The sequence below is a fragment of the Magallana gigas genome, chromosome 6 (genome assembly GCF_963853765.1).
Source record: "Magallana gigas chromosome 6, xbMagGiga1.1, whole genome shotgun sequence".
Classification (NCBI taxonomy): Eukaryota; Metazoa; Mollusca; class Bivalvia; order Ostreida; family Ostreidae; genus Magallana; species Magallana gigas.
This window is the reverse complement of record NC_088858.1, coordinates 11,372,858-11,391,673: the sequence shown is the minus strand read 5'-3', so window position 1 is coordinate 11,391,673 and position 18,816 is coordinate 11,372,858. Positions and strand designations below refer to the sequence as shown.

The window sequence follows — 18,816 nt, the reverse complement described above, 5'->3', positions numbered from 1 at the left end:
GTTTTTTTCTCTTGTCTACCGTTATATTTTTATTAATGTAATGAACAGACATGCAGTTACCAAGGACGCTCTGATATATTGAATCGGGATCGGATTTTAGCTGCAATCCATTCGGCAAACCTCGTATTTCACAACGGAAATTGCGTACACTTTTGTGTATCTTTCTGAAGGTCTGAGCCAACGTTGCTTATGACAAAAAAAAAATAAGTTTCGTTCATCTTCACAATGATAACGCTCTTCTGGTATAATATTACAAATCTGATTTGCATGACTACTCATGCAAATCTCTCGGGTGTTTTCATAAGAAAGAATAGGAGAGTTATTCAAGGGTGGACAATTCAAAAGGAAAGATATTATGCAATGATCCCCGGATATTGCACCACTCGGTGATATTGCACCACTCTGTGTATATATAGAGAGGAATTCTTTCTAAATTCATTATACAGACGGGTGTCGAGTTGAGCAGATGATCCAAAGGAAATGGATAAATGGTATAATAATCTGTATCATTTAAAAAACATGTGTCGATAATAATTTGTGAACATCGAGCCCGAAGTGATTTCCTAAAGTTTATTTGTATAATATTTCGAATCGCAAACTAAAAGCTAAAAAAAAATGTAAATTTGAATTGTGAATTATATAAATAAAAAAACAATAAATTCAACGCTTGAAATAGACTATTATTATGTTATCATCAAAGTAGGAAATATATTATTAGCTCACCTTAGATTGGTATAAATAGAAGAAAAAAAATTAAGATGGAATATTACATCAAAATTGTATTTTATAAATAATTTATATAATATAAATATGATTTTTTATTAAAATTTTGACTGACACCAATCAAACAAATTAACTCAACTTGAGATAAGTAAAAGACGCAATCACCCGTGGGTAATCCGATGATGAAATATATATTGCAGTTGAGAAATCAAATAAACTTAATTATTTAGTTTACTTCCAAAACACATTATAATCAAGCCTCCTAGTTTTTTAATAAAAGTTTGATATGTAAAGGGGCACGGTCATAATTTTGGTTAAATTTTATATTTTGTTATTGTTTACAATGTATTAGATGTTAAATGCATTTCTGTATAATGATCAAACAAGAGGACTTATATATACCTACAATTTAGAAATGTGACATCACAAAGTTATTATAATAACCTTTTCCCACCATTTGTCCTTTTTTTAGCATAAAACGGCTTATTTTAAAATAGTTTTTTTTCTTCCGAAAACATTGAGAGCAGGTTTAAAAAAAACAAAATATTTTAATTAGAAGTGCATCTACCCAAGACTAATAAAGGACAAAAATAATTTCCTTGTTCAAAGTGTCGCTTTATATTTCCCATTCGAGAAAAGATAAGAGAAATGCTAGTTTTTAAATGATTTTGACAAAATTATAAAAATTGTGTAACTTCTGACCTAATAAACTGCCAGTAAGTGTAAACAATTTAAATGAATAGGTAGAAAATATATGTTATATCAACTCTTCTTAAATATAACATACCAGATTAATGTACCTGAAACACTTTAAATGATGGCGAATTATGGAGGCCAAACGTGGCTATTATCATATATATAGTTCTTTGAGTGTTTGTCGTATTTCTAGTTATGAGCAAGATACAGATCAAGCTAAAGATTCTCTGTTATGTGAACAAGACTCATGCCATGTTTTTGATTTGCATATTGGTTCAATAAACCAATAAAATAAATTATTTATCAATCTGATTTTTAGGCCGGCCTGTTGCAAATTACATCTTTGTCCTTCGTGTGTTAACAATTTTACATTTTTAACTTCTTGAAAACAACAAGGCCAAATATAATGTTACCATTTTTGGTGTAAAGTATTTCTGTGGTAAGAGGAATCTAAAATTTGAAATTCATGGCTTTACCACCTCCAGGGCCTCAAAGGCAGGGCCATATATGCAAAAAAGATCAAATTTTCAAAAATCTTTTATTCTCCCTTATATATTGGGGAAAATACTAAATGCATGGTTATGATGTCCATGAATCTCTCAACCAAAATTGTGAAATTCATGGCCCCTGTGTAGGGGTTCAGACCCTAGGGTAGGGCCAGTATGGCCATATAGAAAAAAATGTATTAAATTTTAGAAAATCTTCTTCTCTATACTCTTATATACATTTGAAGAAAACTGATATGAATGCATGGTTAAGATGTCCTTCCATGAAGCCCGATACTTAAATTGTAAAATTCTTGACCCTTGAGACAGGGGTTGACCATTCAGGCCCTAGGGTGGGACCAATATAGTCATATAAAAAAATATTTTTCTCTACTCCTATACCTATATTTGAAAAACTAAATGCATCATTGTTTGTTGTCAATTATCATTCATCACAAGATGTTTTGAATTGGTTTTTTTATATTTTTCATAGTTATACGATATAAAAATTATGACATGGCATTTTTTATATCACATCCTGTATTGGAACTTGGTCCCTGTATATCAGTCCTTGAGCTTAACGGCTCTCGGGCTGATATATACAGTGAACTTGGTCTAATATAGGATGCAATTTTTAAAAAATGCCTTGTAATAATCTATTTATAGACTTTAGAGTGATATTTTAAACAAGCTAGTTATATAGTTAATGCTAATTTTCATATTCTAGAATTGTTTGTCATACTTGTTAATATAATTCTGGCTAAATGTATCATTTGAAATATTTGACATATGTTTGTCAGAAATTATTTGTAGAGGGATATGTTTTACAGATAGCTATTTACCTTTTAGGTGAATGTGATCGGATTTTAATATCACTAGGATGCCTTGAGATAAACCCAGTCTGCTGTGTGAAGTTCTAAAATGGATTTACTAGCAACAAGAAGAGATTATGCATGGTCTTTCTGAAAGGCTATCATTTATTGGAATTTCATTTTTTGTGGATTTCTAAATACATTAAAAAAAATCCAAGATGTTGGAATTTGAAAATGTTTTGCAACAACTGGGATCCTTTGGACCGTATCAGAGGCGTGTCTTTATACTGGTCAGCATGTTTGAAACCCCTGTTGCCTGGGCCATGCTTCTGCCAATATTTCTGAATGTTGTTCCAGAGTGGAAGTGTCCAGATACCAGCAATGCTTCCCTTGTATATAACTCATCATTCACTTCAAATATTTCATTTCCATTATCCATAAATGTCAAAAAATGTTCAGAAAGTGGATTGCTTTGTCCAGAAGCATCATTTACTAAAGAAATCCAAACCATTGTTAGTGAGGTAGGCGAGTCAGAAAATTATAGACTTCAATCATTTCATTATATGTTTATAAATGTCATATGGAATTCTGTGTATGTTATTTTATCAGTGGTCGCTGGTCTGCGACAGGAAGTGGATCCCCGGCACCATCACCACCATTCAGATGTGTGGTCTCTTAGTGGGGGCGCTGGTCATGGGACAGCTGGCAGACATCTTCGGTCGCAGGAGGCTGCTTTATCTGGCCTATTCCCTGCTACTGGCCGTCTCTCTGGGCAGTGCCTTTGTCAATTCTTGGCAATTATTTGCCGTTTTTAGATTTTTCATCGGGGCCCTGGTAGGGAGTAAGTGCAGTTGTTCTGTTATACATACAGAAATAATCATATTATGTAAGATCCACTTAATCTGGTTATGTTTGTGATAATTAAATTTTCCTCTCTTTTGGAAATCACTTTCGTATTGCAACAAAATGAGTAAAAGTTCATGTGAATAAGATTTGTACATGTATAATATGCAATCAAAGCCAATATGATTTTAGTGCCTGAAACTAAATTTGTCAAAATTTCATTTAGAAATTTTATGATTTGTAGGTGTGATGGTGGTGAACTTTGTTCTCCCACTGGAATTCGTTACCCCCAGCTGGCGAACGTTCTGTGGGTGTGTGGGGTTCTGGGCAGTGGGACTGATGACCCTCGCTGTGTGGGGGTACTTTATCACAAACTGGAGGTACCTAGTCATAGGAACGTCTGTGTCGGGGGTCTTTATGCTGTTCTCATGGTGGTAAGTCAATAAAAAATGGCATTGTCCCCCTATATTTTAGAAATTAAAGGGGCATGGTCATGATTTTGGTCTAAAATTATTTTTTCGATTTAAATGTTTACAATGCCTAAGTAATGTATTTTTGATATGCAATCAAAATTTGAGTGTCATTTATTGAATTATGAGCGAGTTACATAGATGACAATTCTTTGCTTTGTAAACAAGGCCTATGTTTACATTTTGAATGTTGAAGTGAAAATTCCAGTTTTAGACCTAAAATGAATATGTTAAATGTCAGAAACTGTTTCTTTATGCTTAAAATGAATAAAATAATAGTCAAATCAGCTTGAAAAAGATTTTTTCTGGTATATTGAACCTATGTAAACAAAAACGGGGCAAGAGCTATGTTATACATGACAAAGAATTGTGAGCCCTGTATCTTGCTTAAAAACTTTACCACTGAATCTCAAATTCCATTTGATCATTTGAAATACATTTCTAAAGCATTATAATTAATAAAATCAAAAAAATAGAATTTGACAAAAATTGTGACCATGCCCCTTTAAAATGCTTTCTACTTATTATTCTACCTTCAATATCTTGATTAATATCCATATATTTAATTTAGTATGCTCAATATTCCAAATGAAATTGCCAGGTCCTTCAACCCAGTTTCATTATCAACCACATTTTATACCACCTTAGGTCTTTCAATTCACATCACTTTAAAATTATATAAGGGTAATCAGTAATTTCTTTTTTAACCTTCACACAGGTTTGTTCCTGAGAGTCCACGGTGGTTGTTGAGCAAAGGAAGGTATGATGAAGCAGAGGCTATTTTGATAACAGTAGCCAGATATAACAAAGTGGATTTGCCTGACCTTTCTACACTAAGAAAGGTGTCTGAGGTGTGTACAAAGACATTGAATTAATAATATTACAACAATATCAATTTTTTCCAGTCTGTTTCATGTACCATATTCATTTTGGTGTTCAAAAATTTCTCTACCATTTGCAGATCTCAAATAAGCCTGAAAAAAGATTCAAGAACTTCAGTTATTGGCATTTATTTCGCACATGTCAGATGACAAAAAATTCTCTCATTGTCATGTATGGCTGGTAGGTTGATAGTTTTACTTTTTATTTTGAATACCGGTTTGTGCTCTGCAAGTTATCACTGTGTTACTGGTAATCTCTACCAGTATTTTGGATACCATATATGTCAGATTATGTAAAGCAGAGCCTTATTAAATCAGATTTTGTAAAGCAGAGCCTTATTAAATCCATATGCTAATAATTAAGACACTTCACATTCTTGATAAATTTCAACAAAATATCAGTTTTTAAAATGGTGTGAATTATTCTAACAATGCTTGGAGATTCATTTTGCCAAACAGTAAAGTTGGGGTCGAATAAGGCTCAATTTCATTCAATGTTATGTCATGGATAACTTGATAGAAGCACAATGCACACATGGTGAGCATATTTCACATTGGCAAAAAGTTTACCTGAAGAAAAATTTTGCATTCAAGCATATTTTTGGGCATGTAAAATAACGGTTTATAAAATTTATATTCCTAGATTTGATCACCGAAATTTGTTCTTCATTTTCAGGTTTGTTTCCAGTTCGGTTTACTATGGGTTAAACTTTAACACCAGGAACCTGGCCGGGAATCTCCATCTGAATGTCTTTATCTCGGGTCTGGTAGAAATACCAGCTCTAGTGTATGTGGTGGCATTGAACAATATATTCGGGAGGAGGAAAATCACACTGTCTCTGATGTTATTAGCAGGAATCTCATGTTTAGCAGTTCTAGTCATAAATCTGATAGGTAAGTTATACTCATGTATACATGCTTTCACTTACAAGTACTTACCTACATACAATGTTCCCAAAACTCATGGTATGTATAAAAGTATTCATCACTGTTGTCATACATTTTTTATTGCCTTTGACGCATGAATTCTGCATCTAAATTAACGTGCATTATAAAGAGACTTTAAAATGCATGTACAGGTACATTTACAATCGACACTTTTCATGCCAAAAAATAAGTACTCTACAAAGTTATTTATATACACATTGATGCACAATGTATCAGATGAAGAATGTCAACATTTACTTTTGTAGATGAGTCTCAGACGACCTTGATCATTGTTATTGCTATGATTGGAAAGTCGGCTATATCTGGCGGGTGGGCAGCCACGCAAGTTTTCTCTGCCGAGACATTCCCCACAGTTGTAAGGTTAGTCATTTAGATAACTCAAGAAAAATACATGCATTAGATATTATTGAAATACATGAACATTTTGGGGTTTCTTCTTTTATGAAGTTTTTGATTTTTGATGTTTTAGAAATATTGGCATTGGAGCTTGTGCCATGTCAGCCAGAATAGGAGGGATTATAGCCCCACAAATTGTACTTCTCGTAAGTATGTGAGAGGTAGAAATAAAAATTGTCTTAGTTTTACAGAAAAATATTAAAGATACAGATGTTGACTGGGTTTAAGGGCAATGCTGATTACTAATATACAGCAAGAATCAATGTACTTTTTATTGAAACAAAGTATCATGAGCATTGATCATAAGTATGTGTATTATGGGTAGGATTTTTATAACCAGAATTTTTTTTTTCTTTCTAAAAATCAATACAGTTATGGAAAATAATATGAGATTTTGAAGCATCTTCCATAACTGTGCTAGTATTCAAAAGTACATGCGTAATGAAAGTAACAATGAAATCATGGCAATGGAATGCTTCAGTTTGTCGTATGTTTTATGTACAATAAAATATGGTTGCTCGAAGTTATTGCAAATTCTTCTGATTTTTTTTATTGGTGTATGTAAAAAATTTTTTAGAGTAAAGGATCCATTGATGAACTTCCATTCGCTGTGTTCGGGGGTCTAGCTCTGCTGTGTGGATTTCTGATGCTCTGTCTCCCAGAAACCAATAACAAACCCCTGACAGACCACATAATTACAATCCCTGGAATAGATGACGAGGTCAAGGTCAATGGGAGGTCAATGGAAGAAGAAATCCCACTGCATCACCCTGAATCTTGACCTCAACTGGAGGTCGTCAGAAAGACATTCAATCATGATCTCATTTTTAATTTTCCTAAAAGGCCAAAAAAAAAATACTGTAAGAGTACTTTCTAGCATTTATGTTTGCATAATGGAAAGAGGGAATACATGACAACGACAATTTCATTAAACTGAGTTACAGACACTCATATTTTTTTGGATATTTTTATATATTCATAATTTATACTGAATTGTTTTAGATGGCATTATTTATATTAGTAAAACAAGATCAGTAAAAACGGTTTTAGTTGATGATGAAATAATTTTGACAAAATGTAGTTCTAATAAACACTCTTAAAACATTTGAATGATTTTTGTCATAAAACAATGGTTTTTATTTTCCTTATCTGAACAAGAAGTGAGATGTTACTAAATATTTATATGAAGTAGATGTCCCGGTATATTGTAGCATCAGTAATTTCATTTTATTATATTTACTCAACCGAATATGATTCCCCCATTTCGTACGAAACGTATAGTTAATTTATAGCTCTATAGAAACAGCCAGACTTAAATATCGATCGGCGTAATCTACAGCAGCTGAAACTGACAGGACTGAAGTCTACAAACCCCGTTTATCGATTGGTCGAAACTTGCGACCAAAGAAAAATCGCGGACTTTTGGCTGTTTCTGTTAGCTTTCGTACCGATGCACATTAACAGTAATTTAGTTAATTCTGCAATGTCGCCACCTTCATACCCCGTATGAATCACCAAAGAAAGTATTTTATTGTTAATCGTCAGACAGAAAGCATTTTATTGTTTAATTCATTCATGCACCATACAGTAGAATGAAAGCCAGACACGAAGAAAGATGTAAACAATTTATTAAACATAACATATAGAATATAAACTCTTTAGCCTGCAACATCATATGTACAAGTATGATCTGAATGGAAAGTGAAGGAAGAGCAACTATATCAATTACATGAGAATCCTGTAAAAAAAAAAAAACTTTGTTCTTCACAGCAAGATAGAAGTATAATGTTAACATCATTTATGCTGAAAAGTGAAGGAAATTTATTGAGTTAAATTTTATTTACATGAAATAGTGCAGTTCCAGAAAAAAAACTTGTGGAAGTTGAAACCGAAAGTTTCCAAAGAGCCTCTTAGCTACTGGTACTACATAAAATAGAAATTTGGCAAAAGGATGCAGTTACAAACAACGTGTGAATATGCACTGTATGAAACATAAAACGAATACAGAAAGCCCATAGGCCACACTGCTCACCAGAGCAACAATTTTCAACTTTAATCCAAATAGCTAGATAGCTTCACCACAACTTCTACGATTGCAATTTATTTTACAAAGTTACACCTCTGGTCCCCCTCAAGTATCTGTCTTAGAACCCAGTTATTCTGAATTTTATTAATCATCTCCGAACGAAAAGGGGCAAAACCATTTAACAGAGCAAATTTTAAAGCCCTTTACCTAAGGATGCTTTATGCCAAACTTTGTTGGAATTACCTCTGTAGATATGTAAATATATTTTTTTAAAAAGACAACGACACCGACAGACGTGTGCTTATCTCTGACCAACAGAAAGGATTACTGGAAACCAAATTTTAGTCGCGACGACTTTATTTCGCGATTAAGCGGTAATAAACTAGACTTTTTTGCGGCCATGCTTTAATTTTATTCATACTCGTTTTGATATAACACTTTTGCAGCAAAAACTAGTTTGCAGCGAGAAATATTTTCGACGAAGAGGTTCTTGCGAATATTTCTCGCACGCGAATAAAAATTGGTTTACAGTACCTGAGTCTTCAGATCATGTGATCTAAAACCATAATTGTTGATATGGGTAGATTAAAAAATTGAATGAATTGATATCTTTTGTTAAGGTGGAATAACACACCTGAAAAAAGTCCCTCAAATTAACAGGAAATGTATTGGTAATGAAATATATAATGATAAATAAAATGTACAAATGTCAAATAAGCGAAAAATTTGTAGTATGGGGATAAAAAATGAATATCTAAATAATTACTCCAGTAAGTAACAACAAAAGCCCCAGCGGAATTCGAACTCAAGATGTACGGACCATAAGTCCGACACTTTATCCACTCGGCTATGGAGTAAGTTACATCTTTCAGTCCATAAAATCCTTTTAATAAAACGAAATGCCGTATCGATCAGCGGTCAGCCATTTTTTGATGATGTGTTATTCCACCTTAATTGTGCACTGTATCATAGACATGGTTGTGAAAAGACGTGAAGTGGTTCTTTTAGACCTGACATCTCTTAATTTATCTCATCCGTTTGTCCAGGAATCCCACCCTCATTGTTGTTTATAGGGGTCACTTTCTCATGCTTGAGGAGTAGATTTCTGGATATTTGATAAGAGAGTCGGGAAATACACGATCCCCGACGAATGGTGACGCGACTGTTTTGTTCCTTAATATTGTTCTTCTCGTTATTTTTAGTGTTATCCTCACCAGCTTTTCCAGATATGACAGATAACGGCGTTTCCCGACGAGTTTCTCGAGATTCATTGACGTAATCTTTGAGCATTTGCGTAACCACAGTGTCATGTCCAATCATGTGTTCTGAATAATCCGCACCCATGAGTTCATTCTCAACGCTCATTCTTAAGCCTACTGTAAATTTCAGGATCTTGAAAAAAAGAGAGACGGTTTGAAAGATAAGTACAAGATCACTGAAACTGTATTAGAGGTATTATTGGCGTGGACATGGACTTACATACCAGAAGGATAACGAGGGATAAAACAGAACTCCAGACTGTAATAACCACCACGGCCAACAGCTGAATCCCCAACAGGTAGAACCCGCCGCCATGGAAGACACCGCTTCTTCCCATTGTGGTGTTCTCTAATGAGTCATTGCTAGCAAAAAGCCCAACTGCGAGCAAACCCTTAAGAAAAATGGTCAAAAGTGATAACCCCAAAACGTCATGTTTTATTTCAGAAGAATAATCAAAAGCAAAGAATTGCACGTTTTACAATCTTTATGAATAAAGCCGCAAGGCAACTGAATTAATGATAATTATAATCGATCATCACATACCCATACACCACATGCCCCATGCACAGAACTTGCTCCCACTGGGTCATCTATTCTCAGTCTGTCTAAAATGTGGCAGGATAATATTGCAAGCGCCCCACCAATAGCTCCAACTATAAGGGCTTCCCAAGGATGAATCACTGCGCACGCACCTACCCATGAAAATTGAAGTACAATATGTAACAAGAAGAGGATAGTGAATTTCTATGAATTTTGAACCTCTGCAGGGGACCCCAATATTACTATAATTGTCTATTTACAATTAAAACCTTATTACTATTATCTACACCTTGATCAAAGTTGAAAGCCAAGGTATTTATAATTTTCCCTCAACTATTGTCAGTGAAGAAATAATAAACAACTGTTGCTTATTAAAATTCTAATGACTGGAACTAGGGTAAGATGCAAATATGTGGGTTTTTTTAAAATCAAACTAGGCGAAAAACAGCCAATAAATTTATTGGTTATGGCTATTTCCAACCAAGTTCTCAAAATAGAAAGCAATTACCAGTGATGGAGACCAGAGATCCAAGCACAGAGTTCACGATATAACTGATGTCGTATTTTCCTTTGAAGCGAATGCATCTGAAAGCCAAGACACAGCAAAATATAAATGAGAAAGGTAGTCAAGTCAAAGAATTTGTCATTTTGAAATGGTGAGTGAATTCAGCTTACGAAATCAGTATCCCCATTGCTCCTCCTCCGATGGACCCGTTTAGCGTGACCACTGCAGACCTACCAAATTCAGTGTTTTTAAGTTATGACGACTCATCCACACATTCATGTAAGAGTCGTATAAGAGTATTTGTTTAACTTATAGATTAACTGTTTTTAATGGAAGCACGGGGGATAAAGCTACCAACAAAATTATCACGACCAATGCTTTATACGCAAATGCACACAAGGGTGTTACTAGTTAAAGAAGGGTACGCCCATGAAACACGGAGTGTCCTTGATTTTTTAATTTTTACAGACATAAGAGGAACCAAAACATTGACTTTGAAGTGATTTCCTAAATGCTTCCTCAGTAATGAGGTACGTCTACAAGATTACAAGACAGTGATGTGCATGTCGGGGGTAATAAATGTCGTCTGCTTCCTTAACAACAAAGCGCTCTTCGTTTAACCCATTACCAGTGGACCTCAAAAGTCGATTGTTATGACGCAAGATACCGATTGCCTTTGATTTAGATTATAAAAATATATTCCGTAGACCAAGGTTTTAGACTCACTTTGCGGCCAATTTCCATTTTCCACCTGATATTCCGAAAGTGCTTCCACAGTTAAAAGCCAGCCATCCCCACCTGTACACAAAATTCTATGCAGTACGAAATTTACACCATAAACAATCAAAAGATAGGAATCCTCTATACACTTAAAACGAATGCTGTCCTATGAGAAAATCATATACTGTTGATATGATACAATATATTAAATTACATATTAATATAAAAATCGAAGGCCTTTTAACAAATAGATGTTAAAACATTTCGTAACCGTATTAGAAAAGAAATCATAATTTACCAAAGCATGAACATCCCAATCAAAGCACTGACTGGATTTCCTAGAGGCGGGGGCTTAATTCCATTGTCGTATCTTCCCAGCCTCGGTTTCAAGATAAGTGTCGCCACCAGGGCTGAGACCCCACCCACAAGATGTACGGCTCCTGCCCCCGCCACGTCTACCATACCCAGGGTCCGTAGAAACCCATTGGAGGCCCATTCCCAATGAGACGGAATACAGTAGATCAAGGTGTTGAAGAACGAGAAGATGATATAAGCGGACAACTTTGTTCTTTCCGCCATTGCTCCAGACACGATGGTGGTTGCTGTGGTGGCAAAGGACATTTGAAAGACAAAGGTGGAGAAGAGAATACCCATCATTTCTTCTGGGGCGTCTACAAAGAAGTAGCCGATTCCACAGAACGGGTTGGAGTATTCGCCGTCTCCAAAACTCAGACCAAACCCAAACATCCAGTACGACAGTCCGCCGAACACCACGTCCACCACGTTCTTGACCATGATGTTCACTTCGTTCTTGCTGGAAATATAGCCAGCTTCTAGGAGGCCGAACCCTATCAAAATAAGGTTATACTCTTCTTTATTTCAAAGTGACATATTCATGGATGTTAGTTTGACGGAGACATTGTCTTAAGGGGCCCTACAGACTGGAATGATTCCTTTCCCTGGATTGTTTCTTTATTTAAATGGTTTTAAATTTTTTTTTTGGTTTGGCTGTCTACTTTTGTTCCTGAGTGTAAAGTCTATGAGAAGAATCCAACTTAATGAAATATATTTATCATAAACAGAAAGTCAAATTTCGGCAAGTAATGATGACATTTTCGTGCAAGGAGGTACACTATCAAAAGGCGAGAAGATAGAACCATTTTAACAAGACCTTGGACTTTCAGTAGGACGTAGGTATCTATTTCTTGCGTCAAAACAAGTTTAAATGACGCGGTTTCAAGCGAAATATGCACCGATTGCGTAGTCTTAGCTCAAAAGCCAGAAAAATCTTGTTGATTTCAGAGAGCCATGGCTATGCATGTGGATGACAATGAAATAGACAGGCCTGCGTTACATTGCGTTAAACACAACTACCCAAAGTCCAAGCTCTTATTAAAATGGTTCTAATACTCAATAACAACATGTTTATGTATCGCAAATTTTAGCTTTAACACAGTTCCAAAAATTGAAGCAATAAAAACTTGCTGACTAGGCAAGAATAATATTCCCCTCGAACTTTATGAAGTGAGATTTTCAGCGAGCATAGGTACTTGTTGTGAATATTTAAATGTCGATATTACGGCTTTCACAAAATTGTCTTCGGTGCTGTATGTACATGTATACCATACTTTAGCGACTAAACGAACGCTCTTTTCAAGATATTTTAAAAGCTAGTGATTACACTACATGTACATTAATGGCTTCTATAGTCTGTGAAGGATCTTTGATGAGAAGATGTGCGCAGTATATATTTTTTTGTTATATAGTCTTTATTTCTAAGGATTGCTGTACTTGTCTTTCTAAAGATGCTACAAATCCCCCGCCTAGCTCATCATCAAACCCTGTGCTGAATCTGCGGGAAATTAACGAAGATTGTTATTAGCACTTAATGTATTACGTAGGCATTACTCGGTTCATTAAATAAATCCATCCATATAATTCAGCAAAGACTCTGTCTATTGGGAATCCGTGTAATAGGTTATCAAAGATCAATTTGAAATGCCAGGCGCGACTTACAACATTCCCTAATTTTCCGGCCAAGAAATAATAATTACTATAGTCTGTCCCAAGTTATTGCTTCCATCACTTTTTGATGATTTTTAATAAAAATACACATACCTGTGAAAGAAGTACCGCTGAAATCGGTGAAATGGAAAATATCCAAGATATCTTCATTAACAAATTATCCCTTTTCACTCATAAACGTTTACAGGAACTAAAACAAATTTCGTACAAATTTCTTACGGAGATTTATAATGGGAAATGTTGACATCTTTTCTCCATTCGGAAGAACTCGGGACACCTCGCGTAATTTATCAACGTTATCACCCGGGCTTATTAATGGCTGCTGCAATGCAAAACCCCCGTAGACTTTCTATTTTGGGATGTGTATTGAAACCTGAAGCGGTAGAGGGGGCGTTTCAAAACAGATAATCTGGACATTTTTCATATTAGTGGATGAACGTAGTTTGAGCACAAAGGTATTTATTATTATCGAAATATCAAGCGAAAAGTGGTGGAAGCAAAAACTCGGGACAGAGTATAGCTACAAAGTATTATATTACATATTTACTATGGCATTAAAAGCTACCCATATACATGCAACAGTCTTTTTTCTGCAAGTGAAATATTTGCATTTATATAATTATTATGTAATACATTTTACACCTACATGTATATCAATTTCTTTATTTAATTTTTTCGAATTTTATATTTTATCATTTCTATACGCACACGTCATGTATCTTGTTGTTAATCGTTATTAAAATGGTATATCTTTAAAATCCTAAATTTCGCCTTCATTTTTTCTGCAATCAATACAAAGTCATGTTTGTGATAGTTCTATTAAAATAGTCAGTGAGGTATGGCCTAAAAGCTTTGATTTTTTCATTAAAAATCAATACGATATTTCGGTTAATATCAATCATATATCTAGTATGTGAAGTTTTCATCTTTTAATTTCAATATGAAAAGTTTTAATTAAGTATCGATCCTTCAACTTTTTTTTCAATCTCTGAAACATGAATCCTACAATTCCGTCATCAATCATTTAAAGCTTGTCTAAAATTTGAGAATTGTCAAATATTATCTTCTGGAATTAATAATCATTGTACATGCACGTAGCTTATACAATTGTTATTTTCTAGCTTTTCGATCATTCAACCTTTAATTTTCCAAACAAATGCACAATCATATAATTGTTATTGCAGATAACTGTGGATAGTAAAGCACCATATGCATCAGCTCCAGGTTACCGGGTATGTTTAGAGCAGAGAATGGAATCAAGCAAATAAGTTTTGTGACATAATGATCTATAAGAAAACTAATACATGTAAATGATTTTTACTTATAAATCAATGTTAAAGTACATACTAAAAAAAAGATATTACACATTCTTTTTAAGTTGGAATTTTCTTTTTTTCAAAGAACTACTCCATACAGGGATATTTTCGCCCCATGTAATTCTTGCCCCTTCTGAACTTGCAAACAGTTTTGCCCCGTCTTGAATTCGCCTAGACACAGTTGTGTTTAAAGAGGTACAGGTACATCGTATAATTTGAAACTTTGGAATTCGCCTAGTCTTAAATCCGTCCGCTGGTTCGAGGGGCGAAAATAAAACAGGGGCGAATATTTTCCTGTTAACAGCATTTAACTCTGCGGATTCTCTCAATCGAACGAAGTACAAAGGTCCCGACCACTCTGTATTTTCGTGTACCCTTTGGGGATAACGATACAGAGGAGTTGATTTTGAAATTTACTTAAAAAATCGTCGCCAACTTGGAAATCAACAGTAATATTTTGTAATAAGTGGGGTTTTTGTAAAACTTAGAGGTGGACACGGGTAAACAACAATTAAGGACACCACATGTCACCAACAGACAACGTAGGAAAATCCTGAAATGAGCTAAGAATATTTTAGAATAATTTTGACAAAATATTTTTCCTTTTATTTTTTAAATAGTCAACCGTTAAATCGTGCTTTATAGCAAAATGTTACGTTTATCATTTGAAAATACCTTGATATAAATTCTTGACTATAAAAAGGGGTTTTATTACTCCGCCATTAACGACCGTGCAGTACGTGCATAACCAACCTGACTGCATGGTGAAGATAATGAAGGAACTGGTCAGGATCCAGGTGGCATCATCCCACGTGATTGGACCCACGCTGTTAGATCCAATCATACTGTACACTGTCTGTGGGACACTATTGCTGTTATTAGCGCTGGTCACCATACTCCCTGTTACAGTTTAAAAATTTCTTCTGTGAAAAAAGTTTGACAATTTTAGTCAAAGATTTTATCTTGAATTTAAGATATTGCTTTGATGTTTGGTCATCGCTAGTCGGAGCTATAGACAAGAAACTTACGGTCATCCTTTCCGCACTATGACATGCTGAGTTGGTTGGACGAGATTTTATGTGTTTGTACGGTATATTTCGTGGGGAATTAAAATTTGTGGATATACTAAAGACAACCCCAACCAACAATAAAATATAGTTATACACATTCATGAATTTGCTAGTAAAGTATCTAAGATTAAAATCCAAGTTTTTAAGAATCTCTCATGTAAGTTCTAAGCCATCTGCGAAAATCATATATAAATACATCCCGTATATATAAATAACTGCTGTGTAATGGAATAAAAAATGCTGACGCACTAAATGCACTTAAACGTTCGTGTTTGAGGTCAAAGCAAAATTAGATATATGTAAATAAATAATTAATGAAAAAATTGGGTACATAATAACTATGAAATACCTCAATAACCAATGCTTTGATTCATTTGTATTTCTCTTTTGACGAACATGACTCGGCGTTACATTCTTCCCTTGTGAATTATACCTTATATATCATTCTGTTTTCTATTCCGTGATTAAAATCAGTTATTGCTTTAAAACATTGTTTTATCAGTAAATATTTTTTGTTGAAAATGTGCTTTAACTCATTTAAAAAAAAACACATTTACTTCAAAATATAACCAGTACCCTGTTACATGAAAAAGCCCGTTTTTTATTCTTAACTTCACCTTACTTTGAATTAGAATATGTTTTCTGCCAGAAAACGATATTCATTCAATTCAAAATTTGCTACTTTATTTTGTTATACCCTTATTTTCATTTTTCTATAAAATTCTTACTAATAAAAAGTCCAATAAAACGAATGTTCTTTCATTTTGTCTGACAATTTCCATGTTGACCGGTCTACCATTTTTGACCGCTACCTCACATGTAATTAATTTTCGTCCGAGCGGAAAAAGCCAAAGTTTAGTGCAGAAAGAGTTATACGAAAGATAGCGTCAAGTGCTTTTAAAGCATAAAATTTAAATGAAGGTTATAACAAAACAGTCATTGACTTGGGTTGAGGGCAATATATGAATTGTTGGACCTGAAGGTGCGGCGTCGGGCAACATTTTCACCTTTTCATATTTTGCCCTCTTTTGAAGTCAATGACTGTATAATATAAGAGATACATATATTTACGTTAGAATAAAGGGCTTAAGAACCTAAAAGTGAGCTATACATATAAACGCACGAATCTAAATTTCCTTACTTTTTTTTCGATTGTCCATGATAAGTTAGTGTAGGAACAATTCAAATTTCGTGTCGCGTCAAACATTAAGTTATACAAAAATACAACCGAAAAGTTGTCATAAATATTAGTGCAAAAGCACTTAACATTTCTTGATATACAATCAGATACCATAGCATCTCAACTGATAGTTTTACAGAAAGAATGAAATAAAGAATAAACAGTTACAAAGATGAATAATCATTAATTGTAAAATGAAAAATAGATAAATAAAACAAAGAAATAAGCTAACCTTTGGATAGGAAGATGGTTGAACCTCATCCCTTTTTCCATTACATGAAAGGAATATACCACAAACTGAAATCAATAAAGGTGCTCTCATGTTTAATGAAGCGGCCTCGAGGGGATACCTTTAATAACCCTGTATTGAGGACCCGTGTTCTCAGCAGCGAATGGATACTAATAGTATAATGGGTATACCTAATGCACGACCCGATGATCCCCATTAATAAGCCTAGCATCTGAGGTGAAGTGACAAGTTTTGTAAAAGATCATTTATCCTTCGTTAACTTCCGTATAAGATGTTTTTTATATGAACCCCCTCCCCACCCTGAATTATTTATCTCCTCACGAAATGATATCCTAAAAGAATATTCATATATTAGTTTACTCTTTCAACAAGTGCCGTTCGTGGTTAAATTTAGTATTAAGTCATACTGAATTTTATAAAAATTGAATCGTTATATGATAATAATATTTAGTACATGTAAAACAGTTTCCGTATACAACAACATTTGTCTTCAAATTTCAATTATCCAACACTTATGTATCGTAAGTTGAAACATACAGGCCGATTAAATGGGTTATGTTTCAACTAACAGTTGATACGTTTAATCCTAGGGTAATATGCATTCAACCAACAATTTACACGTTTAATCTTCAGCATTCAACTAACAGTTCTCGCTTTTAATCCTATTGCATTTAACTAACAGTTAACACATAAAATCCTATGTTAATTCATACAACTAATACTAGTAGTTAACACGTTAAATCCCATTCATACAACTGACAGTTAAAATGTTTAAACCCTATGCTTATTCATATAACTTACGCTAAACGTAGTATGGGACATACTGTGAAATCATTTTAAATTCGCGGGGCAAATTTTCCTGTTTTTGTTTTTTGCTTATTCGTGGTGATGTAATTTCGTGGATGCTCGGTTTTTAGTTTCAGAAAGAAAATTAAATCTTTCAAAATTTGTTTTTTGTCGAGGATAAACAAATTCGAGGGGAGGACTACCAGTGCCCAAATAAAAATTGGGCCATCCCGAATTCTAATGATTCAACATTTTGTCGATATTAATGTGGATTAAAGCACATTATAATTAAAATGCTTTCACCGATTAAAAATTTTCATCTTTAAAAATATTCAACAACAAAAAAATGGGTTTTAACAATTTTTGCAAAGGTAAAAATCTTATAATTTCCAGGGGGATTCGAGTTCATGATTTACAGATTCGTAGAGAAACCTCTAACCTATTGTACTATGCTTTAAGGTTAAAGTTTGGGGAAAGAAACTATTTATAAAATTACATTTGATTGTGTTGTTATTTTGATAAATAATACGTCACAACATGGAGGTCTCCAAAACCACATTAACACGTTAAATTCTATGCTAATTAATACAACTAACAGTCAACACGTTTAATCCTGAACTAATGTATTTGTCAGTAACAGTTAACACATTAAATCCTGAGATAATGCATTCAACTAACAGTTTACACATTTAATCCCTGGCTTATTACTTCAGCTAACAGTTAACGTGTTTAATACTAAGCTAATTCATTCAACTAACAGTTAACACATTCTGTAGTTTAAGGTAGAAGGTTAAAACAACACTTCACAAATCAAACTCTAGGTCACACTCTGAATTGAATAAAACTTGACACATGCATTTATTAATTTAATAGTGCTGTTAGCT

At 34.0% G+C, this 18,816-nt stretch overlaps 2 protein-coding genes across 3 annotated transcripts; one reads left to right on the top strand and one right to left on the bottom strand.

Moving 5' to 3' along the window:
- Nucleotides 1-142: 142 nt before the first annotated feature.
- LOC105345107 (organic cation transporter protein) lies at nt 143-7,360 on the top strand. The gene is made up of 10 exons (XM_034468201.2): nt 143-491; nt 2,754-3,237; nt 3,326-3,557; nt 3,804-3,993; nt 4,748-4,880; nt 4,991-5,091; nt 5,587-5,804; nt 6,104-6,218; nt 6,328-6,400; nt 6,832-7,360. Exons 2-10 carry the CDS (start codon nt 2,935-2,937, stop codon nt 7,033-7,035), a joined length of 1,569 nt encoding a protein of 522 aa, XP_034324092.2. The 5' UTR covers nt 143-491; nt 2,754-2,934; the 3' UTR covers nt 7,036-7,360.
- Nucleotides 7,361-9,189: 1,829 nt separating this feature from the next.
- LOC105345116 (putative ammonium transporter 3) lies at nt 9,190-17,195 on the bottom strand. Of its 2 annotated transcripts, none has more exons than XM_066088991.1 (9): nt 17,129-17,195; nt 15,400-15,569; nt 11,604-12,153; nt 11,312-11,383; nt 10,756-10,815; nt 10,589-10,665; nt 10,084-10,232; nt 9,764-9,931; nt 9,190-9,672 (listed from the first exon to the last, which is right to left on the bottom strand). In XM_066088991.1, exons 2-9 carry the CDS (start codon nt 15,539-15,541, stop codon nt 9,301-9,303), a joined length of 1,590 nt encoding a protein of 529 aa, XP_065945063.1. In that variant the 5' UTR covers nt 15,542-15,569; nt 17,129-17,195; the 3' UTR covers nt 9,190-9,300. The 2 variants fall into 2 exon arrangements, with proteins under 2 accessions (XP_065945063.1, XP_019929609.3); XM_020074050.3 differs by having other exon boundaries at nt 15,400-15,546.
- Nucleotides 17,196-18,816: the final 1,621 nt, after the last annotated feature.

What these genes read in the sequence shown, in the direction of transcription:
- LOC105345107 (XM_034468201.2), top strand. Translation starts at nt 2,935, where the DNA reads ATGTTGGAATTTGAAAATGTTTTGCAACAACTGGGATCCTTTGGACCG. An exon ending in CATCGGGGCCCTGGTAGGGA is followed by an intron (nt 3,558 to 3,803) that starts GTAAGTGCAGTT and finishes TATGATTTGTAG; the next exon opens with GTGTGATGGTGGTGAACTTT. An exon ending in TCTAGTCATAAATCTGATAG is followed by an intron (nt 5,805 to 6,103) that starts GTAAGTTATACT and finishes TTACTTTTGTAG; the next exon opens with ATGAGTCTCAGACGACCTTG.
- LOC105345116 (XM_066088991.1), bottom strand. Translation starts at nt 15,541, where the DNA reads ATGGTGACCAGCGCTAATAACAGCAATAGTGTCCCACAGACAGTGTAC. An exon ending in ATCTCTGGTCTCCATCACTG is followed by an intron (nt 10,233 to 10,588) that starts GTAATTGCTTTC and finishes TTTCATGGGTAG; the next exon opens with GTGCGTGCGCAGTGATTCAT. An exon ending in TATCCCTCGTTATCCTTCTG is followed by an intron (nt 9,673 to 9,763) that starts GTATGTAAGTCC and finishes CTTTTTTTCAAG; the next exon opens with ATCCTGAAATTTACAGTAGG.